Genomic DNA, 21,056 nt, shown 5'->3' with positions numbered 1-21,056 from the left:
AGTTACTGCCATCAGAAGAGAAAGTTGGTGTAACTCTACTAATGTATGTGTTTTTCCTCAAGCATGTATTTTCCTCTGTGCGCGTATGGCCTCAGAGACATGGATTTCCTAACGGAACGTAGGAGTTTGATGAAAGTGGATGGCCATGTCACCTCGCAGTTCTCAGTGGAGAAGAAAATCTTCCTCGGTGGGATTAAAACCATCTGCTTGTGTCATGGGCTGTTAGGTGTGAGATATGATTTGACTTTAATTTGTTAGTTGCCATTAGTAGATGGAGTGTTGGTATGTAGAATACAATGTCCCATCTGTTAGGGATTTTTGTCATTTCTCTTCATTTGAAAATATGTATATTTGTCAATTACAATTAGCTGGAAAGAATTAATGAAAAGTTTTTGCAATTTTTCGGTTAAATTTTTTAGAATTTAGAGTATTTTACATCTATCTACAATCATTTATTCTGTCATCCAGTCAAAATTACCACAAAGATATTTGAATTATACTTGTTAACTCTGATAGGAGTTTTGTAGAGGAGTTGGTAGTGCTGTTACTGAAGCTGGCAGTACACTTCCTTTTGCAGAATCATATTTCCAGTTTCCAACTTTGACCAGCTCGTAACCATTGAGGCTAACAATAATTTTTTTTCTGGTTTGCCTCAGACTGTTTTTCCCAGAAAATTCTAGTCAAAACTATCTCCTTGGCTTTTAGCATAAGCCTCACAAGAACATGCCTGGTATCCTTTTGCCCATTAAAAAAAGAAATAATTCCATCAACATTTCCTTTGAAAAGCTGTAGTACTTGCATGCTTTGAAGCAGGAACTTCAATTTGACAAGGTGAATATAGTCAATTTGACTATATTCAGGAGTGTCTTTCACTATCCCTGTGAATACCCACTCTGCTTTGACCACCAATCTATAAACCTCTGAAAAATGACAGTTCAAATAGTCTCATTTAAGTGTTGCTAGAGGTAGGTAGATAGATTTTTTTTTTTTTTTTTTTCTTTTCTGTCAGTTCTGTATACAGTGAATGTTCCCCAGTGCAGAACTGAATTGACTTTTCTCTAATTGCAATTCTGGTCTGATTTGGATCAGACATGTTTTCTGGTATTAAAGTCATACAACTTTCTGTTCTCTCTTTTAAATGGCGATGGAGCTGTCTGTCTGCTGGAGGGAGGCAGAGTAAAGGAAGAACCTCTGTCTGTTTTGACAGTACAGGAACTGGCTGTCAAGAGTACCTTGGAAAAGGATACTGGGGGAGAAGGAATGGACTAGCACTGTGGAGCTCAGGTGGCAAGGAAATAAAAACTCTGTGTGGAGGAGACTTGTAGTACTTGGTAGTCATGGTTACGTGCTGGAGCTGCCTGAACAGAGACTGGAAATGGGGTGAAAGCACAGGAAAGGGCATTACTAGAAGGGGAGGAGAGACTCAGAGATCAGTCTCCTGCATAGCCTAGAGAGCAACACAGCTTACTTGAGTACTGCTTCACTTCTGATGCTAGAAGTCTGCATGGCATCATTGCTAGCATCAGAAGTGAAGCAGTACTCGGGTAAGTAAGTATGTACATTGGTAAGGTGCTTGTGGACCAGCTTTTTATTAAAAGCACAGACTGATAAGTTTCTATAGGTAGCAGTGACCTCCTTGGTTCAAGAGACAGGGAATTTTCCAGTTGACCTTATGATTTTAAAGTTGCAGGTGATCTGTGAAGGTATTAAGTTTCCTGTCATTTGATGGAACGTGTTTGCTTTTTTAAGAACTTGGAAATTTTATACCTTTGAATACCTTTTAAAGAACACTTCAGAATTGCCATATCAAGTGTGCAATTGCCTGTGCAGCCTAATTTAAATGCCCTATGTGTACACATTGTAGTATAATAATTATATGATGAGTGCTGTTTTAATTTTCACCCTGTTGAGCAGATGAATCAGAGTAGTGAAATGAAGAAGGCTGTTTTGTAGAAGCCCTGTCTGATATATTGCAAAAATTGAAAGACATGTTGTTAGCATTTTGGAGGGCTGGAATCTATCACTGTCCCTGTAGTGAGGTTTCTGTGTAAGGTGAGAAGGAGCACACTTTCAAATGTGTTGGCCCTAATCATGTGGTTTTACTTCTTAGATATCTAGGTTGGGATGCTGAATTGCTGAGTAGACACTCTTCAACCGAAGTCAGTGGAAATCTGTCTGTACAGAAGGGTATAAACAATACAAAATATGTAAGGGATTAGGCCACATACTGAGCAGTATGGAGAAAGCAAGACAACTGCAGGTGTGACATTGTGAGCTACATCCATTGCGTATGTTGAATAAAGTAAGGTAAAAAGTTTCAGATGATCCCAGAATGTACCAGTCACAGTGTTATGTACATTCTGGCATTTCTTTGTTTCTGGTTCTTTGCATTTGCACTGCTGGCAAATGACTTAAGAATTCTGTGTATGGGGGAGGGAGAAAGAGAGATACTTCACATAATTAAATAAATTTTTTTTTTTAATCAAAATGGTTTGTTTTAGAGAAATATTTAGGTGAAAAAGAGTATATTAAAGAAGTAAGTTGAAATAGTTACAATATCTTCCCTTGTAGTATCTTTCTAATAAAACAGAACAATAAATAGTTTATCATCTTAACTTTTTTCCAATTGCCTTTAACTACTTGAAGGTCCATACAAATACAGAAAAACAACTGTGTGAACATAGAAAATAAAAATGAAAGGTATTGGAGGTTTTGAATAAATACCCACAAAGTGCTATAAAGACAAAAGTAAATGAAAGGGATATAATTTTAACAGGCCTATTTCAGATATAATAATGTTATGTCATTATTTTATGTGGTATTAAACTTATAGCAATAATTGTGAAAAAAACAGTCAAATTCAGACATCACGCTTCACAGTAGACTAATAATATTTAAAGTTTAGAAAATCTGAACTCAGTCTCCATTTGTGAAAGTTTATGAGGCTTTGGACTCATTTCTAATTGAATGCAAAATGGAACTGAAGTGGGAGATGTATCTTTGGATTTAGATGAGAAATAAAAACCTTATTACCAGGTTCAGGATGTTGGCATACCTTCCTTTACAACAGAGTTCCTCTGTTCCACAATGGTGAATACTTAATACATACAGGAATGTGAGTGAAGGATCTGAAAACTAAGATACAACACAGCACTTGACTAATGCATTATGAAGAGGCATAAACAAATTAAACTAAACATTAAATTAGTGTTGCTTTCCTATTGTGTTTTTTCACTTGATTGCTAATTTGGAAAATCAGTAGATCTTGAGTATCTCTGTCATTATTACGAAGTCACAAGGTTCTATTGTAATTGTCTGTGGCTGATAATAATTAATATTTTAAAAATGCATAGTTATTTTGCTCTTTTTAAAAAAAGGAGAAAATCTTTCAAAAATGAGTTCTATCCTAATGGGAGTCAGTTTAGAACCTACTGAATGTTACAGTAGAACTTTCATGGACTTCAGTAGGAGCAGAAATCTGGCTTTTCATATCGGTTCTTGCTGATGAGACGATAGCTGTTTTTCTATAGGGAACAGTTGTAAAGTATTGCTGGAAACCATGAAGTAGTACCTGCTGTCTTTGTTCCCCTCTGTGGAGTGGGATTTGGGGATATAGAACATAGATAACTCTCCTTTCTGAAAATACTGATATGTCTGTTAAATCGCAGCTTTTCAAATCTTCCCAGAGGAGATTTGCTTAGGATTTTTTTTAATATATGTAGTAGATGACAAGTAATAAAATCAGAAGGGTTATTTGTTGTATTTTTATGGCTGAGTCTGTCATATCATGTTTTCAGACTTGTCAGTGGACAGTCAGCACTGCCAGAAGTCTCAGAGGTCAACATCTGAGCACTGTGGAATGGCTGTTTGTGCTGCTGATTGTAGAGAGGGGACTTAGGCTGCATTATGATGATTTACATTATTCAAACGGAAATTCTGATTGCTACAGCTCAGATGACTTATAACGTGACAGGCATGTCATGTATTTAATTATTAGATGTGCTGATAGAAAAAAGAGCTGGGGTGACAGAGGTGTAATATAGCACAACCAGTTCTGCAGTGCGGGATGTGCTTGCTCTTACTAACTGTGTTGTTGTACTAGCCCACTGGGTCCCTTTGCCAGCCCATTTTGATGCAACTGATCAGCTAATGGGAGATTTCTCTGTTTGGTTTTCCCAAAACAGGTGCAGTGATTTGGCTTTTAGCAAAGTAGCAATATGTCACGTATAGAAGGAAAATCTGGTAGGAGGTGAGTGTGTGGTAAGGTTTAAGCTGTGTCCTTCAAATACTGGGAAAATACAGCAACAGATGTGCAGGATTTAAACTGGTTATTATTCTAGTGCTGTACATATACACTGATAATTAAAATGTAATTTTTACAGTGTCTTGAGTAGCAAAGAGTTTGATCTTCTTTGGTTTTTGTTCTTATATGTTGTTAGATGTTTGTATTCTTCAAGGTATGGTTTTTTTCTGAATTACATAAATATTTGTTCAGAATCTTATGCTTCATTTTTTCTTATTCTTCAATCTTTTTTATTCTTTCTTTACTATGGTTAGAACTGTGCCTGGAGCCACTTCTTTTTTCCATGTTGGCATGTAAAGGATGTTATCTTTTCTTGAGTCCCTCATAGTAACACTTGTACTCAACAGTCAACATGGTTTCTTTTCTTTATTCTAAGTTCTGTGGAAGTATGGTTTCAATGGTATGGGCTATCACAGGTCTTGTGTTTTGCACAGAAAATGGAAACTGCTGACCTATGGCTGCAATTACACATTTTAACTGACTATAAAAATACTTAAACTTTTCTTGAAGACATCATTTCTTTGCAGGCAGATAGGATTATTAAAACTATATATAATGAATGCAGGTCGCACCCATACAAAATTGTGTCCAGCTCTATGAAATCCTGTCAGTCTTTGGATCCGGTTAGAGATACAGTTTAGTTCTTGGCAGACAATGATAGATGTGCCCAGTTGAGATGGGCTTTGTGCACATAGACCTGCAGAGGTGAAAAGCAGCTGTGCCGACCCACCACCCCAATCACGTCCGGATGCTCAGTATGATTCAAATTCCTGATGGCATCATGTGCAGAGAAATCTAGTCTAATTGTAACTTTACTGAGCACTACTCTGCCATTATTTAAAACTCCCCTCTCAGCATGATACTCTGTAAATATACATACCAGGTTTTATGCAAAGACTTGGGGCTTAAGTCTCCAAATATTTCTGAGTACACTGGATTTCAAGGGCAATTGTCTGCTTTTGCTATCATGGTGTTTTAAATATCAGGGACAACCTTTAATAGATTTTTAGAATCAGTTATTTTTTAAAAGAAATAACACAACCCTTATTTTACAGCTTTTTTCTATATATACTGTGTACCTCTGCACCTGTGCTTTTGTTTGTTTAAAGAAGTGATGTGCGCCTTCAGCTTTTCCTGGTTTTGCACAGAATAAAAGAAAGTGTTTGCCATTTATGCTGATAGGAGGAAGAACATGAACTCTGTATTCTTTAGGGAAAACTCTAGCCATGTCTAGCTTGGAGAGTCCTTTAGGTCTGCTTATTTGGTGTGCTTACTGTGCCTCGTCTTGGTACTGAAATCTCTGACAGAACCATCAGAGATCAGGCAGGTGAAGATGTCAACAAAAAAACCCAGCCCTTTGTGGATCTGTACATTTGTTTTCATATAAAAACCAAAATAGTTCCACTCAGGGCTAACAGTCTTTATAGCAATACTTATAATTCTATCTGTAGGCATTATCGAAGTCTTACATTAATTTGTAAAATGCTTTTTTGTTGCTTTTTTCCAGTCCTTTTATATAGCGTATAATCTTCTGTGGGTAAACATGCCACAGAATATATATTTAATTGTACTGTCTGGTTTTTTTTTTCCTCTTAGTTTTATCATTTGTTGTTTGACTAGACATGCAGTATTTTACTGCGTTGATTACAGTTTTTCCACAGGGATATTTATGGGTAAAATTTAGAAAATACTCTGTAGTCGTAGATCAAATGTAGAGTATGAGCAGAATAGATACAGATTTTGCAGTTTTGTTTTTATTTAATTTGGATTTCATATATATAAAAATTAGGAAAACATTGTTATACTACCTAGGGGAGATGTGTATAAAATTAAAGGGTTGGAAACATTGTGCTCAGTGTAATTGCAAATTGTCACTACTTGAAAATTAATGTTTTTATTAGTCAAGTTTAAAAACCAGCATGAAATTGATAGTAACTCACTATTGAAGGGAGGTGTTCAGTAACTTTCAAGAAAATTAACCCCTCCACACACACTTTGTTGTTGCCATTCTGTGCTAGCGAAAGTACTTAGGGAATACCAGTTACTCTGGTGGTTCTGTGTAAAGTATGGCTGACATTGTTAGGGTACATGCAGTGAGTGACCTTTGATAAATTAGAGGCTATAGCTGGACTATTTTGATGACAGTTGGTATGCATTTGATCTATCTGATCTCTAATATTAAGATACTACTAAGATAATTTAAAAATAGTCAATATTTGAAATATTTAGTCTCCTTTTTTTTCATGATTTCATTTATGAAACCTTCTGTTGGCGAAATGCTTTCATGTCACAGCACCATGCTTTCAGAGAGGCATGATCAGACAAGGGGGGTGATTTTAACAATTGTCATAGTTTAACCCCAGCCAGCAACTAAGCACCACACAGCCGTTCTATCACTCCCTCTCCTCAGCTGGACAGGGGAGAGAAAATATAATGAAAAGCTCATGGGTTGAGATGAGGACAGGGAGAGATCATTCACCAACTACTGTCACAGGCAAAACAGACTTGTCTTGGGGAAAATGAACTTAATTTATTCCCAATCAAACCAGAGTAGGATAATGAGAAATAAAACCAAATCTTAAAACACCTTCCCCCCACACCTCCCTTCTTCCCAGGCACAGCTTCCCTCCCGAATTCTCTAACTCCTCCCTGCCAGTGGTGCAGGGGTATGGGGAGTGGGGGTTGGGGTCAGTTCATCACACATTGTCTCTGCCGCTCCTTCCTCCTCAGGGGCAGGACTCCTCACTCTTCCCCTGCTCCAGCGTGGGGTCCCTCCCGCGGGAGACAGTCCTCCATGAACTTCTCCAACTGGGTCCTTCCCACGGGCTGCAGTTCTTCACAAACTGCTCCAGCGTGGGTCCCTTCCCTGGGCTGCAGTCCTTCAGGCACAGACTGCTCCAGCGTGGGTCCCCAGCGGGGTCACAAGTCCTGCCAGAAAACCTGCTCCAGCGTGGGCTCCTCTCTCCACGGGGCCACAGGTCCTCCCAGGAGCCTGCTCCAGCGCGGGCTTCCCAGAGGGTCACAGCCTCTTTCGGGCATCCCCGTGCTCCGGCATGGGGTCCTCTCTCCCCGGGCTGCAGGGGGACAGCCTGCCTCACCATGGTCTTCCCCACGGGCTGCAGGGGAATCTCTGCTCCGGTGCCTGGAGCATCTCCTCCCCCTCCTTCTTCACTGACCTGGGGATCTGCAGGGTTGGTTCCCTCACATGTTCTCACTCCTCTCCTGGTTGCAGTTTCTGTGCCCCAGCAACTTTTTTTTCTGTTCTTACGTCTGTTATCCCAGAGGCACTACCACCGTCGCTGATGGGCTTGGGCTTGGCCTTGGCTAGCGGCAGGTCTGCCTTGGAGCCAGTTGGCATTGGCTCTGTTGGACACAGGGGAAGCTTCTAGCAGCTTCTTACAGAAGCCATTCCTGTAGCCCCCCCTCCCCGCTACGAAAACCTTGCCATGCAAACCCAGTATAACAATTTAGTCTGGCCTGTTTCATAACACAAACTGTGGATTTCTACCCAGTGATTGCAGCATTAAAGGAATAATTTTTGATGGAGTTAGGGAATAATTATCTTTCTATGAAGACAACTTTTAGGCCACAAACTACATTATTCATCCTACTTTCAGTAAGAAATAGAGAACTTAATTTTATGAGGAGGCCTGTGTGGGGAACAGCAGTCCTGTGAGTTTGAAGTTCTATACCTGAGGACCTTAACTAGCAAACTTGTTGGCTTTATTGGGAATTTGCTTGAGTGAAAATGGAAAGGATTTGGCTCATTTACTTTCAAATACCTGGGTGTATAGACATCATTTTTAGTGTATTAAGGTGCTTTATGATATTTCTCTTTGCTTTTATCCTTTTTTATTCCGTGTACATCTGTTCAGTATAATTGTACATCCTGGATGCTTAACTGAGCCTGATTCAACAACTGTTGCTCATATTGTGTGGTCTTTTACTTGAATGAACAGTTTTCGTCCATAAAAGGAGAAATCCAGTTCTGTGCTTCCTCATCAATTAAGGATACTACAGTATTTTAAAATCCATTCTTAAAACTTTCTTCTGCTGTAATGCCAACTGGTATAGTGTGTAACTAGTGATGGACAGTCCCCATATGCCACGCTCTGTTTCTACATACTGTACACCACATCTTTGTGTACACAGCCTAACTTGCATTACAATGACCTACTCTTCTTTGTCCCATTGCTCTTTTGTTAATGTGCTTAAAAAGTTACATATGTAACTCAAACGACTGTGTTGTGACTGTGAAGTTTATTTGAAATGTTGTTCTAGTAAAACCTAATAAAAAATGTTTACTTCCAAAGGGATTGTTTTGAAATTTGGAACATATGTACTACATAGCTTCATGTTGAAGAGTGTGGGAAAATTCCATGTGATTTTAGAATATGTTTGAGGCCAATTTGTAAAATAACCTAGGCTGTAGATAGTATGTGTTTATTTGGAAATTCTGTCTGATCTCAAGCAATAGAACATGAAGCTGCAAATTATCTTCTTCCAAGAAAAGCCCAAATAACCTTGGTGCCTCTGCCAGATATCTCTGATTATCAGCCGAAGTCATCGTGTGTCTGCCAGGAAAGTCATAAAACTCCTTTTTGTCAGGCTTTTGCCCACAGCCTGACAACAGAGTGCTTCCACAACTGAGTTCTGATTTATTTATCTTTTTTTCCTTACCAAATGAACTTCAGAAATTAAATGAGATTTAATTGCTGTGCACTGAAGCCCTTTGTGTTGCCTTAGAGCAACTTACTGAGGTATGGAGGGGTTCTTATTTCATGGAAAATGCCTTTTCCAGTCTCATCTCTGCTACAGAAGCCTATCACCTCTGGTTCCAATTCTGCACATTAGTATAAAAATTTGAGAAATGCCACATGAATACAACATCTGTCAGCTTTTATTAAAGTCGTGCTAGTCTAGTTGATATTAAAGCCACATGATGATTTCAGACTTGCCCATATTGGGCCAACAGGGCATTAAGGGAGAACTGTGCTATTTTGCTCATAGTAACCACTTCAGTGCATTAGGTACTAATCATTAGACTCATAATTTTTTTTTTTTAATTAACAGCTTACAGGATGTGTTCTTAGAGAAGCCCAAAGCTTCCTGTCCTGTTTGTTGGTTTTATTTAGAGCTTACAGTTCTCTATTTGAATTTTAGAAGCTGAGAACTGAGATGTTCTTAAAGTGGTGTTGACTTTATTTTCCTGGCCTAATCTATCAGTGCTGTGATAACTGAATCATGTGCATAAATTAGCTGTTTTAACACAAGAAAAAAGCCTTGTACAAGCTGAGAGGATTCATATTGCTGTTTCTCAAGTGTGTTAAAAGGAGAGATTATACTAACCTGTTTTTTATAGTTCAGTCTAGCTACTTTATGTTTCTACTCAGAAACCAATGAATAAATCATAAGTGTTACATATGTGTTAATCTAACCAGATCCTCAAGGAAGGATAAGTAGAGCAGCTGTTATTTTTACAGCTGTAGCTCATAATTTGAGTGCTTTCCATTTAGCTAAGTATTCAAATGCTGTCTATTTAAATACAGTGCAGGATTTAGACTTGTGGTAAGTGTATTGATACAATATATCAAGCCTCCTTGCTTTTTCAGAAGCTCTAATTTTACATCTGAAACTAGCTTTTAAACTAGTTTAAAATTAACTTGTGCCATGATCCCCTTGGAGAAGGCTTAAGTCTTCAAATGTCTCTGCAATGCCTAGTTCAATTGTCAAGTTGAAGCTGTGAGTTACTCTCTCAGAATAAGTATTAAATAAAAATGTTTAACTGTGGCTTACATGCACATCTCCAGTCCAAGGGCATGGCTTCACTGAATTCTCAAGACCTTTGTTCACTGAGTTGAATCTGTACATGTTAAAGAATTGACCTTATAGATATTAAGGGAAGTCTAAGTTATTCTCCACTAAGTCATGGATAAGTTTAGATAGGTGGAGCGCTTGCTATTTTGCACTAGGAAATGGTTGTGTCTGTCATTTCTTTCACAGAAAGAGCGAAGATTTTGGCGTTTTGGCTAGGCTTTTTTGTTTCAGGACTTAGATGGTGACCCTGCAAATTGATTTTCCTAAAAGCTATTTATGAAGGAAAATGAGATAATCTATATGCGCCACATATGGTAAGGAATTACTGGTTTATTCAGATGATTTATGTATACAATATTGTTATTAATTTTCTGTTTAATATTTAATTTGTCTCAAGTGAAATTTGTTGTAAATGACACATGAAAACTCACTTTCTAGCTGTGTCCTCCTCTCTCATAGATGCTGCGTTTTTTGGTAGTACATTCAAGCTTTTAGAGGAACTACCAGTAAAACGCTTCTTTGTGTTTGAACAAAAAAGAACAGGCTTAGAAACAATTATGGCAAACAAATTTTTTTACTAAAGTCGAAAGAAACAATTCATTATCCCAAAGGTGCAGTGTTGTGGCCTGGCATATTGGGACACTAGAGAGATTTCTGGTTTAGTTTGGTGACTGGTGGCATTAGGGTTATAATTCTGTTAATAATCAAAGAAAGGCTGGAAGCTATAAATAAAATAATTTGATAGTGAACATGCTACTGAAGTACAAATATTCTTTTTAAGTTGGTTATTTGGTACTCCTCTGTTCAACTGTATACGTCATTTAAATATAATCAGCAATTCTTCAGTTTGTAGGACTCTTTATGTATTCAAAATGAAATATTGTTGTGATTGCTTCTGAAAGATGAGGATTTAGAGCTAGGAAGGAGAGAGAAGGCCCTAACATTTCCCATGACTTCCAGTAATCAAGCAGGTAGCACAAGCAATTTGTTGATGAGTGATGCCCTATATAAGTACACTTTATGCCCAATTAGGTAATGACCGTGTATCACTTTATCAGTGAAGGGAGGAACTGTAATTGATTTCTGAGGGTTGGTACTGCACTCTGAATACCTTTAGAAGATATTCTGGGGCCTGTGAGTTGGTAGCCCCAGGAAGAACGTCACTGCTGATAAAATTCTGTTTGGGACTGCTTCAGTTCTTTGGAATGATTACAGTTTCTGTGCCTTTCAGTGACCGTGGGGCCCTTGGCTGCTTCTTTGGCTTGGCTGGCCACTTTGTTTGATTGACCCTTCCATTTCACTGCACTGAAAGCCTTATGGCTTTTAAACATCACTACACATGAAGGATAATTCAATGGATGAGAAAAATGAAGCTTGTTGAAAATATGCCGCAGTTGTTTCTCCTTGGGTCTGAATTGTGTCCCTGATCAAATCTTTGGGGTTATGAAGCCTTCTTCCACCTAGGGACTCTAAACTGAGGTACCCCATTAGAAGGTTTCTGCATCAGCTTTTGCTGCTGTCATATAAATCAGACCTTGTAGCTGTTACTCAGGTACTCTAAAGCTGTGTTGCCATAGTAGGGAGCTGGATTAGGACGGAGTCTGAGAGGAAGAGACTCCTGTATTCTCATTTTGGCTCTGATTTATATCTATGCTTTGATCAGAACTGTATTTTGCTGCAGCCATGGTTGCATTCTTAAAAGCTACATTTTGGTGATTTTTGCACTTTTATGATTTCATTGGGAATTAGAGTGTAATGAGATTTTTTTTTTTTCCCAAAGCCCCTGAAAGACCTATCTCAGTCTTTTTGGTACCAAAGTTAAGAAAGTAAAAAAGCCCTTAAAAATGGTATCCCTTAGTACTAAAACATTAGAAGTTCCTGTTATTTTGGTGTGATTGTAGGATGTGATTTTCATTATTCCACAATATGCCTTGGCAGTTTATGGTGTTGTAAAGTCCAGAGGAACCTGGGACCTTAAGGGTCTGTCTGCCTGATGAATGCTGAGGTTCGCAGAGGTTCACTAGCATGAGGTTTTGCAATGAAGACTTGGTTTGTGGATCACAGAGGGTAGAGGGTTGATTCCTTTTTGTTTTGCTCTGAGGGGGAAAAGGTCCATTTTTAACCAGATTTGGATGTAGATTTCTGTTGGAGTGTTACTGACAGCTGCCTTAGAGTTTATATAACGTTGACAGAAGCAGAAATCTCATCTTTATTCTGAGTACTGAGTTAGTTCGACTATTTGGAAGCAGATATTTTCAGCTGTCCGCCTTTGATTTCCTCACAGAAATAATCGTGTGTGTTTGTTTGCTTTTATTCATTTAATCCTATGTGATATTTTTAAATATGAATGTTCCTTTAAGAAACTGAAAATGTAGCAATAACTATTACAGTGTTAAAAACTTTATCCAGCTTAATAACTTAGAAAAATACAAAGTAGTTGCTAAGTGGGAAATCTCAAATCAAACTCTAAATCCAAATGGAGAATAAGTTTCATCTCCAGAATAGTTCCTTCTTTATAGAATTTGATTCTGAGCTATAGCAGATATATATCTTGCCTTGAAGGTAAAAAAAAATATTATAGAATCATAGACTCATTTAGGTTGGAAAAGACCTTTAAGATCATCGAGTCCAACCATGAACCTAACACTGCCAAGTCCACCACTAAACCGTGTCCCTAAGCACCACATCTACATGTCTTTCAAATACGTCCAGGGATGGTGACTCCCCCACTTCCCTGGGAAGCCTGTTCCAGTGCTTGATGACCCTTTCAGTGAAGAAATTTTTCCTAATATGACCCAGTTTTACCTATTTTCTTGCTCCTATGTTCTCCAATTTATAAAAGAGGTATAGGATTTCTTGCAGGATTTTGTCTGTTAAATTGAGAATTTTAATATTCTTTATATAGATTTAAATGATAATCAGGAGAATACCAGGTCAATACCATACTCAATAGACAAGGCTTATGATTTCATTAATATTTATGAGTTAATACTGTGCTCAATAAGAAATGCCTTCATAATTGGACTGTAGGAAGATTGAGTAACTAAATATGAAAGGTTAATTTTAGAAAGTAACTGTCAAGCTAAAGGAACAGTGTTGTCAGCTGTGGTGCTCGCCATTCTGTTCAAGATGGTGTGAAACAACTGTTGCAGGACTATTTTGGGGGAAGGGATGAGGCCTCTTTCAGGGTTCAGGTTAGGTGAGAACAGAGACAAGTAAGTATATTGTAGATAAGTTCTTATACATGTGATATTTTTGAATTACATTATCTTAAAAGCAACAAGTTCAATAATATGGTTAGATCTTGGCAACCATGGGAAGTTAAAAAGATCAGTTTAGGTAATCTTCTCATGTTCTGTGTTTTCTGTAGCATGAGAATGTTTTATGATTTCTCAGTGAAAAAAACAAAAAGCAAAATTATTCCCTCTAAACACAATAAAAGCACCTCTTCTTCTTAAAATGTTTTTGCTTGTCTTTCCTCGCATAAAGATTGCTTATGTTTTCCAGTCATAGACAACTGCATAAGTGTTAAAAACACTTTCTCCTGAAACATTGCATACCCAGGGGAGAGAGTAAGAGAACAAACATCACCTGACATGACAGAGGATCTAGAAACACACTGTAGGGAGGTGTTTCAGATGCTTTGGTGGTGAGGATAGAAGATGACCTTTAGAGATTAGGGGAACAGTGCTTTCCCCCTCGTTTCCTCAGTTCTTTCTGGCTGTGGCTCTAGCTTGCTTGATTGTCCTTTACAGCAGTGCTACAGGGCACTAAGCAATTCAGCAGGATAAAATTATCAGTGCTTATGAGCAGTTAAAGTCTACTGGCAACATATTTCTTCAGTCTTGCTGTGATTGATGAGACAGTCTGTGTATCTCTGATTGTAATTTGCAGAGAATAACAAACTCAAAACTGTGTTTCAGAATGGCTTGCTCATACTGATACACAGCTATAATTGGAGCAAGTAAATTACATGTTTCAAATCCCCCAAGAATATTTCTCTAAAGGGTGTATCTAGCTTCAAGTATGGAGAGTCGGTATAAGAAAGACTAGGGAGTGCACTGTGATTATAAGATAAATCCTTTATTGTACTTCAGTTCTGCAGTATCTTTGGTTATTTGACTTTCTGGCTTAGTCACAGGAATGGTAGTTTGAAGGGATATTCTCATTAGGTAGTCCAGCCTCCCACGTGAAGCATGCTGGTATGTGCAGAAGCTTTTCCTGTAAAGATCAGGATGAAAAAGACACCGAGTCTTTCTCTTGTCATCTGTCACTGGGTTCTCTCTTCCGTCTGTCACCCACATATTTTCTGAACTTCCTTTTACAGCTGTCATACCCATGGCTTCCTTACGTGTTACCTGAAGTGTCCCTCCTTAGGCCTGTCTTCAGGTGAGGTCTGGCCTCCCTGATTTTGTCCCCAAGTTTCTGAACAGTGCTTTTATACTCTTCCTTTTTGCCTGTCCTTGTTTTCATCTCCATTTTTTTTTTTTAAATTTACCTCATCAAAAAGCATCTTCCTAAGCCAAGCGGGCTTACTGCCAGAACTCCTAGCCTCCCTGCACAAGGGCTTCCTTCCTTCCTGAATTCTTAATAAAAATCAGGGAGCTCTCCTGGGAACTCTTCCCCTTTATGCCTATTCCCCTGTGATTTTACCCTGCTGTTCCCTTGAATAAGCGTAAATCAGTGCTTCTAATATCCCTCCCCACTCTGCTGCTTACTTTTCCAACCTTTCTCCGTGTCCTTAACTCAGTCATCTTGAGGTCACTGCAACCCAGGCCACTGGACAAGGTTAACCTACCAGTTCATCCCTATTTGTGAGCCGTGGCTTAAGCAGCGTTACTGCTAGTGAGCCCCTTTAGCATTTGTGTTAGGAAATTGTCACCAATGCAGTGCAAGAACTTGGATTGCCAGTGTAGTTCTGTGTTGTCCTCTCAGCAGATGTCCAGGTGGTTAAAACCCCTCCACTTACTTGGTTAGGAAGTCTGTAACACACCCCTACCCACAGCAGTAAAAGCTTTTTCTCTCTTGCCTCAGGGTGTTGGTCTCCATTCCCTGAAAAAAAACAGTTTAAAGCCACCTCACTGGGTTTAGTGAGCCTGTTTGCAAAGATGTTCTTCCTGGTCCAGATTAGGTGGGTTCTGCCTCTCCCCAGCAGTGGTTCCTCACCTCAGACAAGATGCTGTGATTGAGGAAACCAAATCCTTGCTGGTGACACCAGCTCTGCACTCTGGTGATGGCCCATGGGTGTATTTGCTGCTACCTGGGCCTCTTCTCTGGCAAGGATTCATAATGTGTAAGGCAGTGTGGGGACATGAAGGATTTGGCTACATGGTGCAGAAGTGTGACCTGCAGGGAGATTTGAGTCCTGTAAAAAAGAGAGTCATTTTAGCCTGCTTTGGGTTTGTTTTCCTTTTCTTCAGGTGTACTGTTTCGAGCAGGCTGAGCACTGTTCTGTACTGCTTGTAGTATCTAACTAGTTTGTTTGTCTCTGCAGAGCATTGTGTTGTGAGTAGAATATGCCTCTAATGTGATCTTCTGCATAATGGAGACCAATTTATTATCTGTATATATCTTCTATCCTATTTCCTTTTCTGAGTTTGGCCTGCGGAACTGATCTCAAGCTCTTACTGTCTGTTTTACAGTTATGGTTATCATCTGGCTTTGTTTTCTGTGAAATTACTAGTTTTCTTTTAGGACTGCTGACAGGTTGGAGCTGCCAGGCTGTAGCGTGCAGAGACATCATGTTTCTCTGTCAGAAGTGGAAAGCCCTATTTACATTTTAAGCTTTACTCAGCAATAGAGACTGGACTGGAATATCATTCTAATGAGTTTAGAGGATAAATTTCTGGAGGATTTACAGTGCTGCTTCTGTGTGGTGCCTAGCACATAAGGCTGTGGTATATCACAGGAACCTCTAGGCACTAGTAAAGTACAAATGCTAAAAGTCACCATTACACAGGACAGATTTCAGGTGTTTTGGCTTTTACTTTACTCAGTGGAGTGCTCAGCAGTGCCCTAGAGGCCTCTTGTAGCCTTTCAGAACCACCTTTGTGTAAGACAGTGCTGATTTTAGAACTCAAGGATGGCATTTGGGTTGAGCTACAGACATTTTCCTGTTTATGAATTGGAAGTTCAGCCTGGCTGCTTCTTTAAATGTTTTATAATGACACACAATCCAGTAAACTTATTTGATTGCTTGGCAACATGTAGATTCAGGCTGCACTATTATGAAGACTAGAAAACCTGCACCAATAAGACGACGTTAAAATTATCCTTATCTGCTTGAAGCCTTTTCCCTCAGAGATGGGAAAATCATAAATTCTTCACTTCTGTTGAAGATTGCTTGCATAATCTATTATTGTCTGTATGAAAAGCTTTTTGAAACTATTTGCAAGGCAATAAATTAACTCATAATGCTTACAGGACTGCCAACTAATAGCTTCATGACCTTGAGAATGAAGATAGCAAAATGATATTTTTCAATAACTTATTAATTTATTTATATAAAAATAAAACAAAGCAGTTTGCAGAATTTCTGGATGATAGAAATTGATATAGGAACTTAAATAATTAAAAATGTGAGGAGATATTTTAGCAGACACAGACTTGGCTTCAAGAAATAGCATGACTGTATATGATAGGATTACCCACAGTTCCTTAAAAAAGAAAAAAAAAAGAAGGAAAAAAAATCTTTAAATCAGTGTTGATGAGGAAAAGTTTTTGTTTTGGAAAATGGAGTTATATGTGATCATAGGGCATAAAATAAGAAAAAAGAGGGAGTCCCTATCAAGTAGCTCCAATAGAACTGGGTGACTAAGCTGACACAGAGATGATAGAATAGGGCCAAAGCATAGCTAAACTATGAGAGTTTTAAAGGCAAAACAACAAAAAAAGGTATTTTGTAATTGGGAAGTAGATGACGGATGGTTTGTCTCTTCAGGTAACTGGCTGATGGAAAATCAACTTGTTAGCAAGAATAAATGTAAGAGTAGTATGTACCCAGAGCAATGTAGAGGCACTGGAAGCTGAAGGGATGCATTAGCCTGCTGCCCTCCCCAATCTAGTTTACTCAGCTAGAAATTGCCTGGTGTGTTCAGGGGGTCAGGCCAAGTCACCTGGGGGCTTGCTTATGAATCTCAGAATCACTGAAACTCACCAGTCTGTATTTTTCTTCCATTGATCTTTATAGAATCAAAAGAATAACTGTGCTAAGTAGAAACAGCACTAAATGGATATGAAATAACCACAATTTCCAGTGTCTCGCGGTCTTTTTGGACATTCCTGAAATGGATGCCTTCCACGTGTGTATACCATTTACATATATCAGATATTTCTAGTCCAGCTAGTTTACAGAATCCTTTTGTACAAGATTTTTAAAGCTGTAATTTGACTTTTTTTTTGTCTGAGTGGTTAGTTTTGAATCTCTGGAAAAAAAGATGACATGAGCATTCCTGTGAATGAGCTGCAATGGCTGGCTGAAAACACTGAATTCAGAGCTCAGAGGGATGCTGACTGGCTACTGTATTGCATATGAGAAAGCTTGGTGTTCTTAGAAGCTTACAACTTACAAACACAAAGTAAGATGAGCAGGGCAGTATTGCATAGAGAGCTTCAATTAAAATGAAATCACCAGGAGTTGTTTGCAGATCTCCTCTTTTGTGCTTGAAAAGAGGTCATGCAAGGTGTGTTTTCTGGGGGCATAATAGACCACTCTGTCTTTCAGCAGTAAAGTTTTTGCCAATTACCCTATCTTTAACCTTCCTTTTATTATGGAAAATTAATTAGAAGGTTCTGGAGAGGAAATGGGGACTAACTGGGGTCTTTATTTTTTTATGGCCTATTTAGCTTTGAAAGGGCAAATTAAAGTATTTTCCTAATATTTATAATGAAATCTGTCCTCTCATTCTCCTGTCTTGGTGATTACAACACAAAAGCCCAGACTGCAAGGCTTCAGCCTGTATAATGGAACAAGCAGCAGCTATGTCTTTACTGTGCCAGCTGAAACAGAAGCATGAAGAATTTAACCAAGGCAACATGAGATGTACTGAGTCACAAAAGTCTTTTTAAAACAAAAATGTTCACCATGTTTGGAAGCTGGGAGCAATATAAAACTGTGAGAGCTAATATGATAGGATCTGGCTTCAGCTAGAAGTGTCGAGTGGAGATTTAATCAGAAAAATGAAATAGTCTAAGGTAATTTAGGTTAAGCTTACAAGGAATACAGCTCCTACTTAAATATTCTGAAGTTATTTTAGGTAACTGAAATTGCATATGAATTTTCATCCTCTTATTTAAAATGTAGCTGTCCCTGTTTGAAGAAGTTTACAAAACCATTAGCAACACTGTTCCCGTCTTATTACCCTGCACGGAAGTCTGTCTTTCTGTTTTCATCTGACATGGCACCTCCCTCACAGCTTGAGTCCTTGCTACACGAGGTGGTGTATCACAGATTGATAACCACAGAGCAGATGGAGAACAGAATGCCTGGACAGTTATTTTATGAGAAGATCAGGAATTATGACTTTATAATCTTCCATCTTGCTATTTTGGAGAGAAGCCATGTTTACTGCTTTTACAGTAAGCATTAGCATAGCAAATTATGCTATCAGCCATAATGAGTAGTGCTAGTGGGAGAGGAGGTAAATAGTGAGATTGCGAAAGACAAGCCTGAACCTGAAGAGTTGAGAATCCTGATTGGAAATAAATGTTGATTATGCAGACTGCACACTGAAACATCAGTGTCTAACGGTGAGTCAAGGCTGAAGAGAACTGAAACAATTTCTTACTCTGTATTTATTTTACCAGCACCTGCAGACAAACTGAAACAGGAGGCACGCGTGTTTGACATGTTCTTGTTCTTTGCAGAGGACATGGACAGGGAGCATTGAAGGAAATGGAGGATTTCCTGCAGAAACATTTTTTAATATAAAATCCATTTACTATTATTATTGTTGTTGTTATTAATTTTTAAGTAAACTTACTGAACTTCAGCCTCCTGGAGTCAAATTGAGAAGTGATTTATTTCATTCCAATTGTGACATTTTTATACTTGTAGAATCAAGCTGCAGTGTTTGCTTTGGGTCAAATGTATATTATTTTTTCTTTTATCTGTGTGAGGTTTTTATGTTGTTGGTTTTTTTTTTTTTTTAATAGTTTGTAATTCAGGTCCTTTACACCCCCATCATCTTTCTTCTCTGTGAGTCTATTTTGCTCCTGCCCTTATTCTTCTTCATCTTGCAACTCCCCACAGCTCTTCCTGTTCAAGAGATCAGTACCATAATGGTTTAAAAAATTACAGAGTGGATAGTAAGTGTCTCCACGGTACCTGGTACAGAAAAAGGAAAAATTTCAGGGAAGTATTTGTTAATGAACTCCACTTTTGATAAGTGGTTAAAATAAAAACATTTCCAAATGTATCTGTATATAAAACAACTGCAGTGAAATGCTTAAGTTTTGCAGATACCATAAAAAAACCCAGGATTTAAGGCAAAGGTAGTAGTCTGTCATCTCACATATGCTGCAAAACAAAACAGAGCTCTGGGAACTTCTTGTATAGGTATTGATTTTGTTCCACTTCTGTACTAGCAGAGGGGATTTTCATCTTGTTAAATAAGTGGCACATATCTTCCTGCCTTGTTCACTGCCATTTTGACCAAGATTTTTCTATATTGAATAGGAGTTCACCTCGGATAACTTTCTTCAGTTAAGGTTTCCTGCAGGAGATCGCAACTATCTGTTGCCATTCTACCCACCTCAACCTATGGGCTACAGTGGGGGGAATAATTCTGGAAAATGACTGGTCCCCAGTGTAACCTGAGAACAGGTTATATTTAACAGGTTGCCCAGAGAGGTTGTAGATGCCCCATCCCTGGAATTTTTCAAGGCCAGGTTGGATGGAGCTTTGAGCAACCTGGTTTAGTGGAAGGTGTTGCTGCCTATGGCAAGGGGGCTGTAACTAGGTGATCTTTAAAGGTCTTTTCCAACCCAAACCGTTCTATGAATCAGAAGATATAATAATGGCAATACAAAGCTTTTATGGACTCCTTGACCCCTCCACCCCCCACCCCGATTGTTTTGTAAATTACAGCGAATTTCTGCAAAGAGGTCTGTGAAACTACAGAGCCAGCTCCAAAGTGGCTCTGAAGGCTTGTTTATCATACCATTTGCATTAATAGCTGTAACAATCATGATTTTCAACAGTGGGTCTCCTTGTCTGATGGTAATTGAAGAATTTCATTGTTAGGATTAATGACAAGCTTTGACAAGCATGTTATTTGATGTCAGTTCCAGAGTCCCTACCTGATGGTGCAAGAGAAGAAAACAAGCATAAAAGTGAGTGGTAGAACACTGCACTGGAAGACCTTATTGTAATGTGAAGAAATACAGACTAATGTGGATGTGAGAAATGAACAAAAGTATCTGAACTGGGAGGACAGATCTGGGTGAATGCATCTTCGGCATGAACCCATTAAATCTTTTCAACTAAAGTCAATGAATTAAAACAGTATCGTGTCCCTCAGTCAATATGAATTAATATATGGATATGTCTCTGGAGGTCTGTACAGTTTACATGCCTACTGAGTCTGCCTACCCTTTCAGTCTTTGGCTTTTCTGCTGTTGATGGGTTAAGAGATGCCCACTCACATGGTTTGTGTGTGATGTACAAACTGGTTTGGTCAACAGCTGAACTGAGTCTGTGAATTCATTTTACAATGTTTATAGAACAGTTGTCAGCTCTCAAATACTGTTGATTTGCAACAGAGTCAGGTGAACATCTAGAGGTGAATGTCTCCATATTCCTTTATGAATACCTTGTGCTACTCATCTTTGGTTTATATCTGTCAATTTTTTACTTGGATTCCTGTCTCCTTTATCATTTTTCACCTTTTAAAATTAAGTCAAAATAAAATGTAGTACAAGACCGTAGGTTTTCAGA

At 38.5% G+C, this 21,056-nt stretch overlaps 1 protein-coding gene across 3 annotated transcripts in view; it reads left to right on the top strand.

Moving 5' to 3' along the window:
- The window catches only part of PPP2R2C (protein phosphatase 2 regulatory subunit Bgamma), a 203,295-nt gene that overhangs the window by 13,471 nt on the left and 168,768 nt on the right, over positions 1–21,056 (top strand). The window contains exon 1 of one of the 3 annotated variants that reach the window (XM_052780529.1): positions 20,383–20,452. The exons of the other annotated variants lie outside the window; for them this stretch is intronic. Coding sequence (XP_052636489.1) covers positions 20,398–20,452 — 55 coding nt within the window. The 5' untranslated portion in view covers positions 20,383–20,397. Of the gene's footprint in view, positions 1–20,382; positions 20,453–21,056 lie in introns of those variants that run through there. 3 annotated transcript variants of the gene reach the window in all.

This window comes from Harpia harpyja, chromosome 2, assembly GCF_026419915.1.
Source record: "Harpia harpyja isolate bHarHar1 chromosome 2, bHarHar1 primary haplotype, whole genome shotgun sequence".
Taxonomy (NCBI): domain Eukaryota; kingdom Metazoa; phylum Chordata; class Aves; order Accipitriformes; family Accipitridae; genus Harpia; species Harpia harpyja.
The sequence above is the reverse complement of the archived record's forward strand: the minus strand, read 5'-3'. Positions and strand labels throughout refer to the sequence as shown.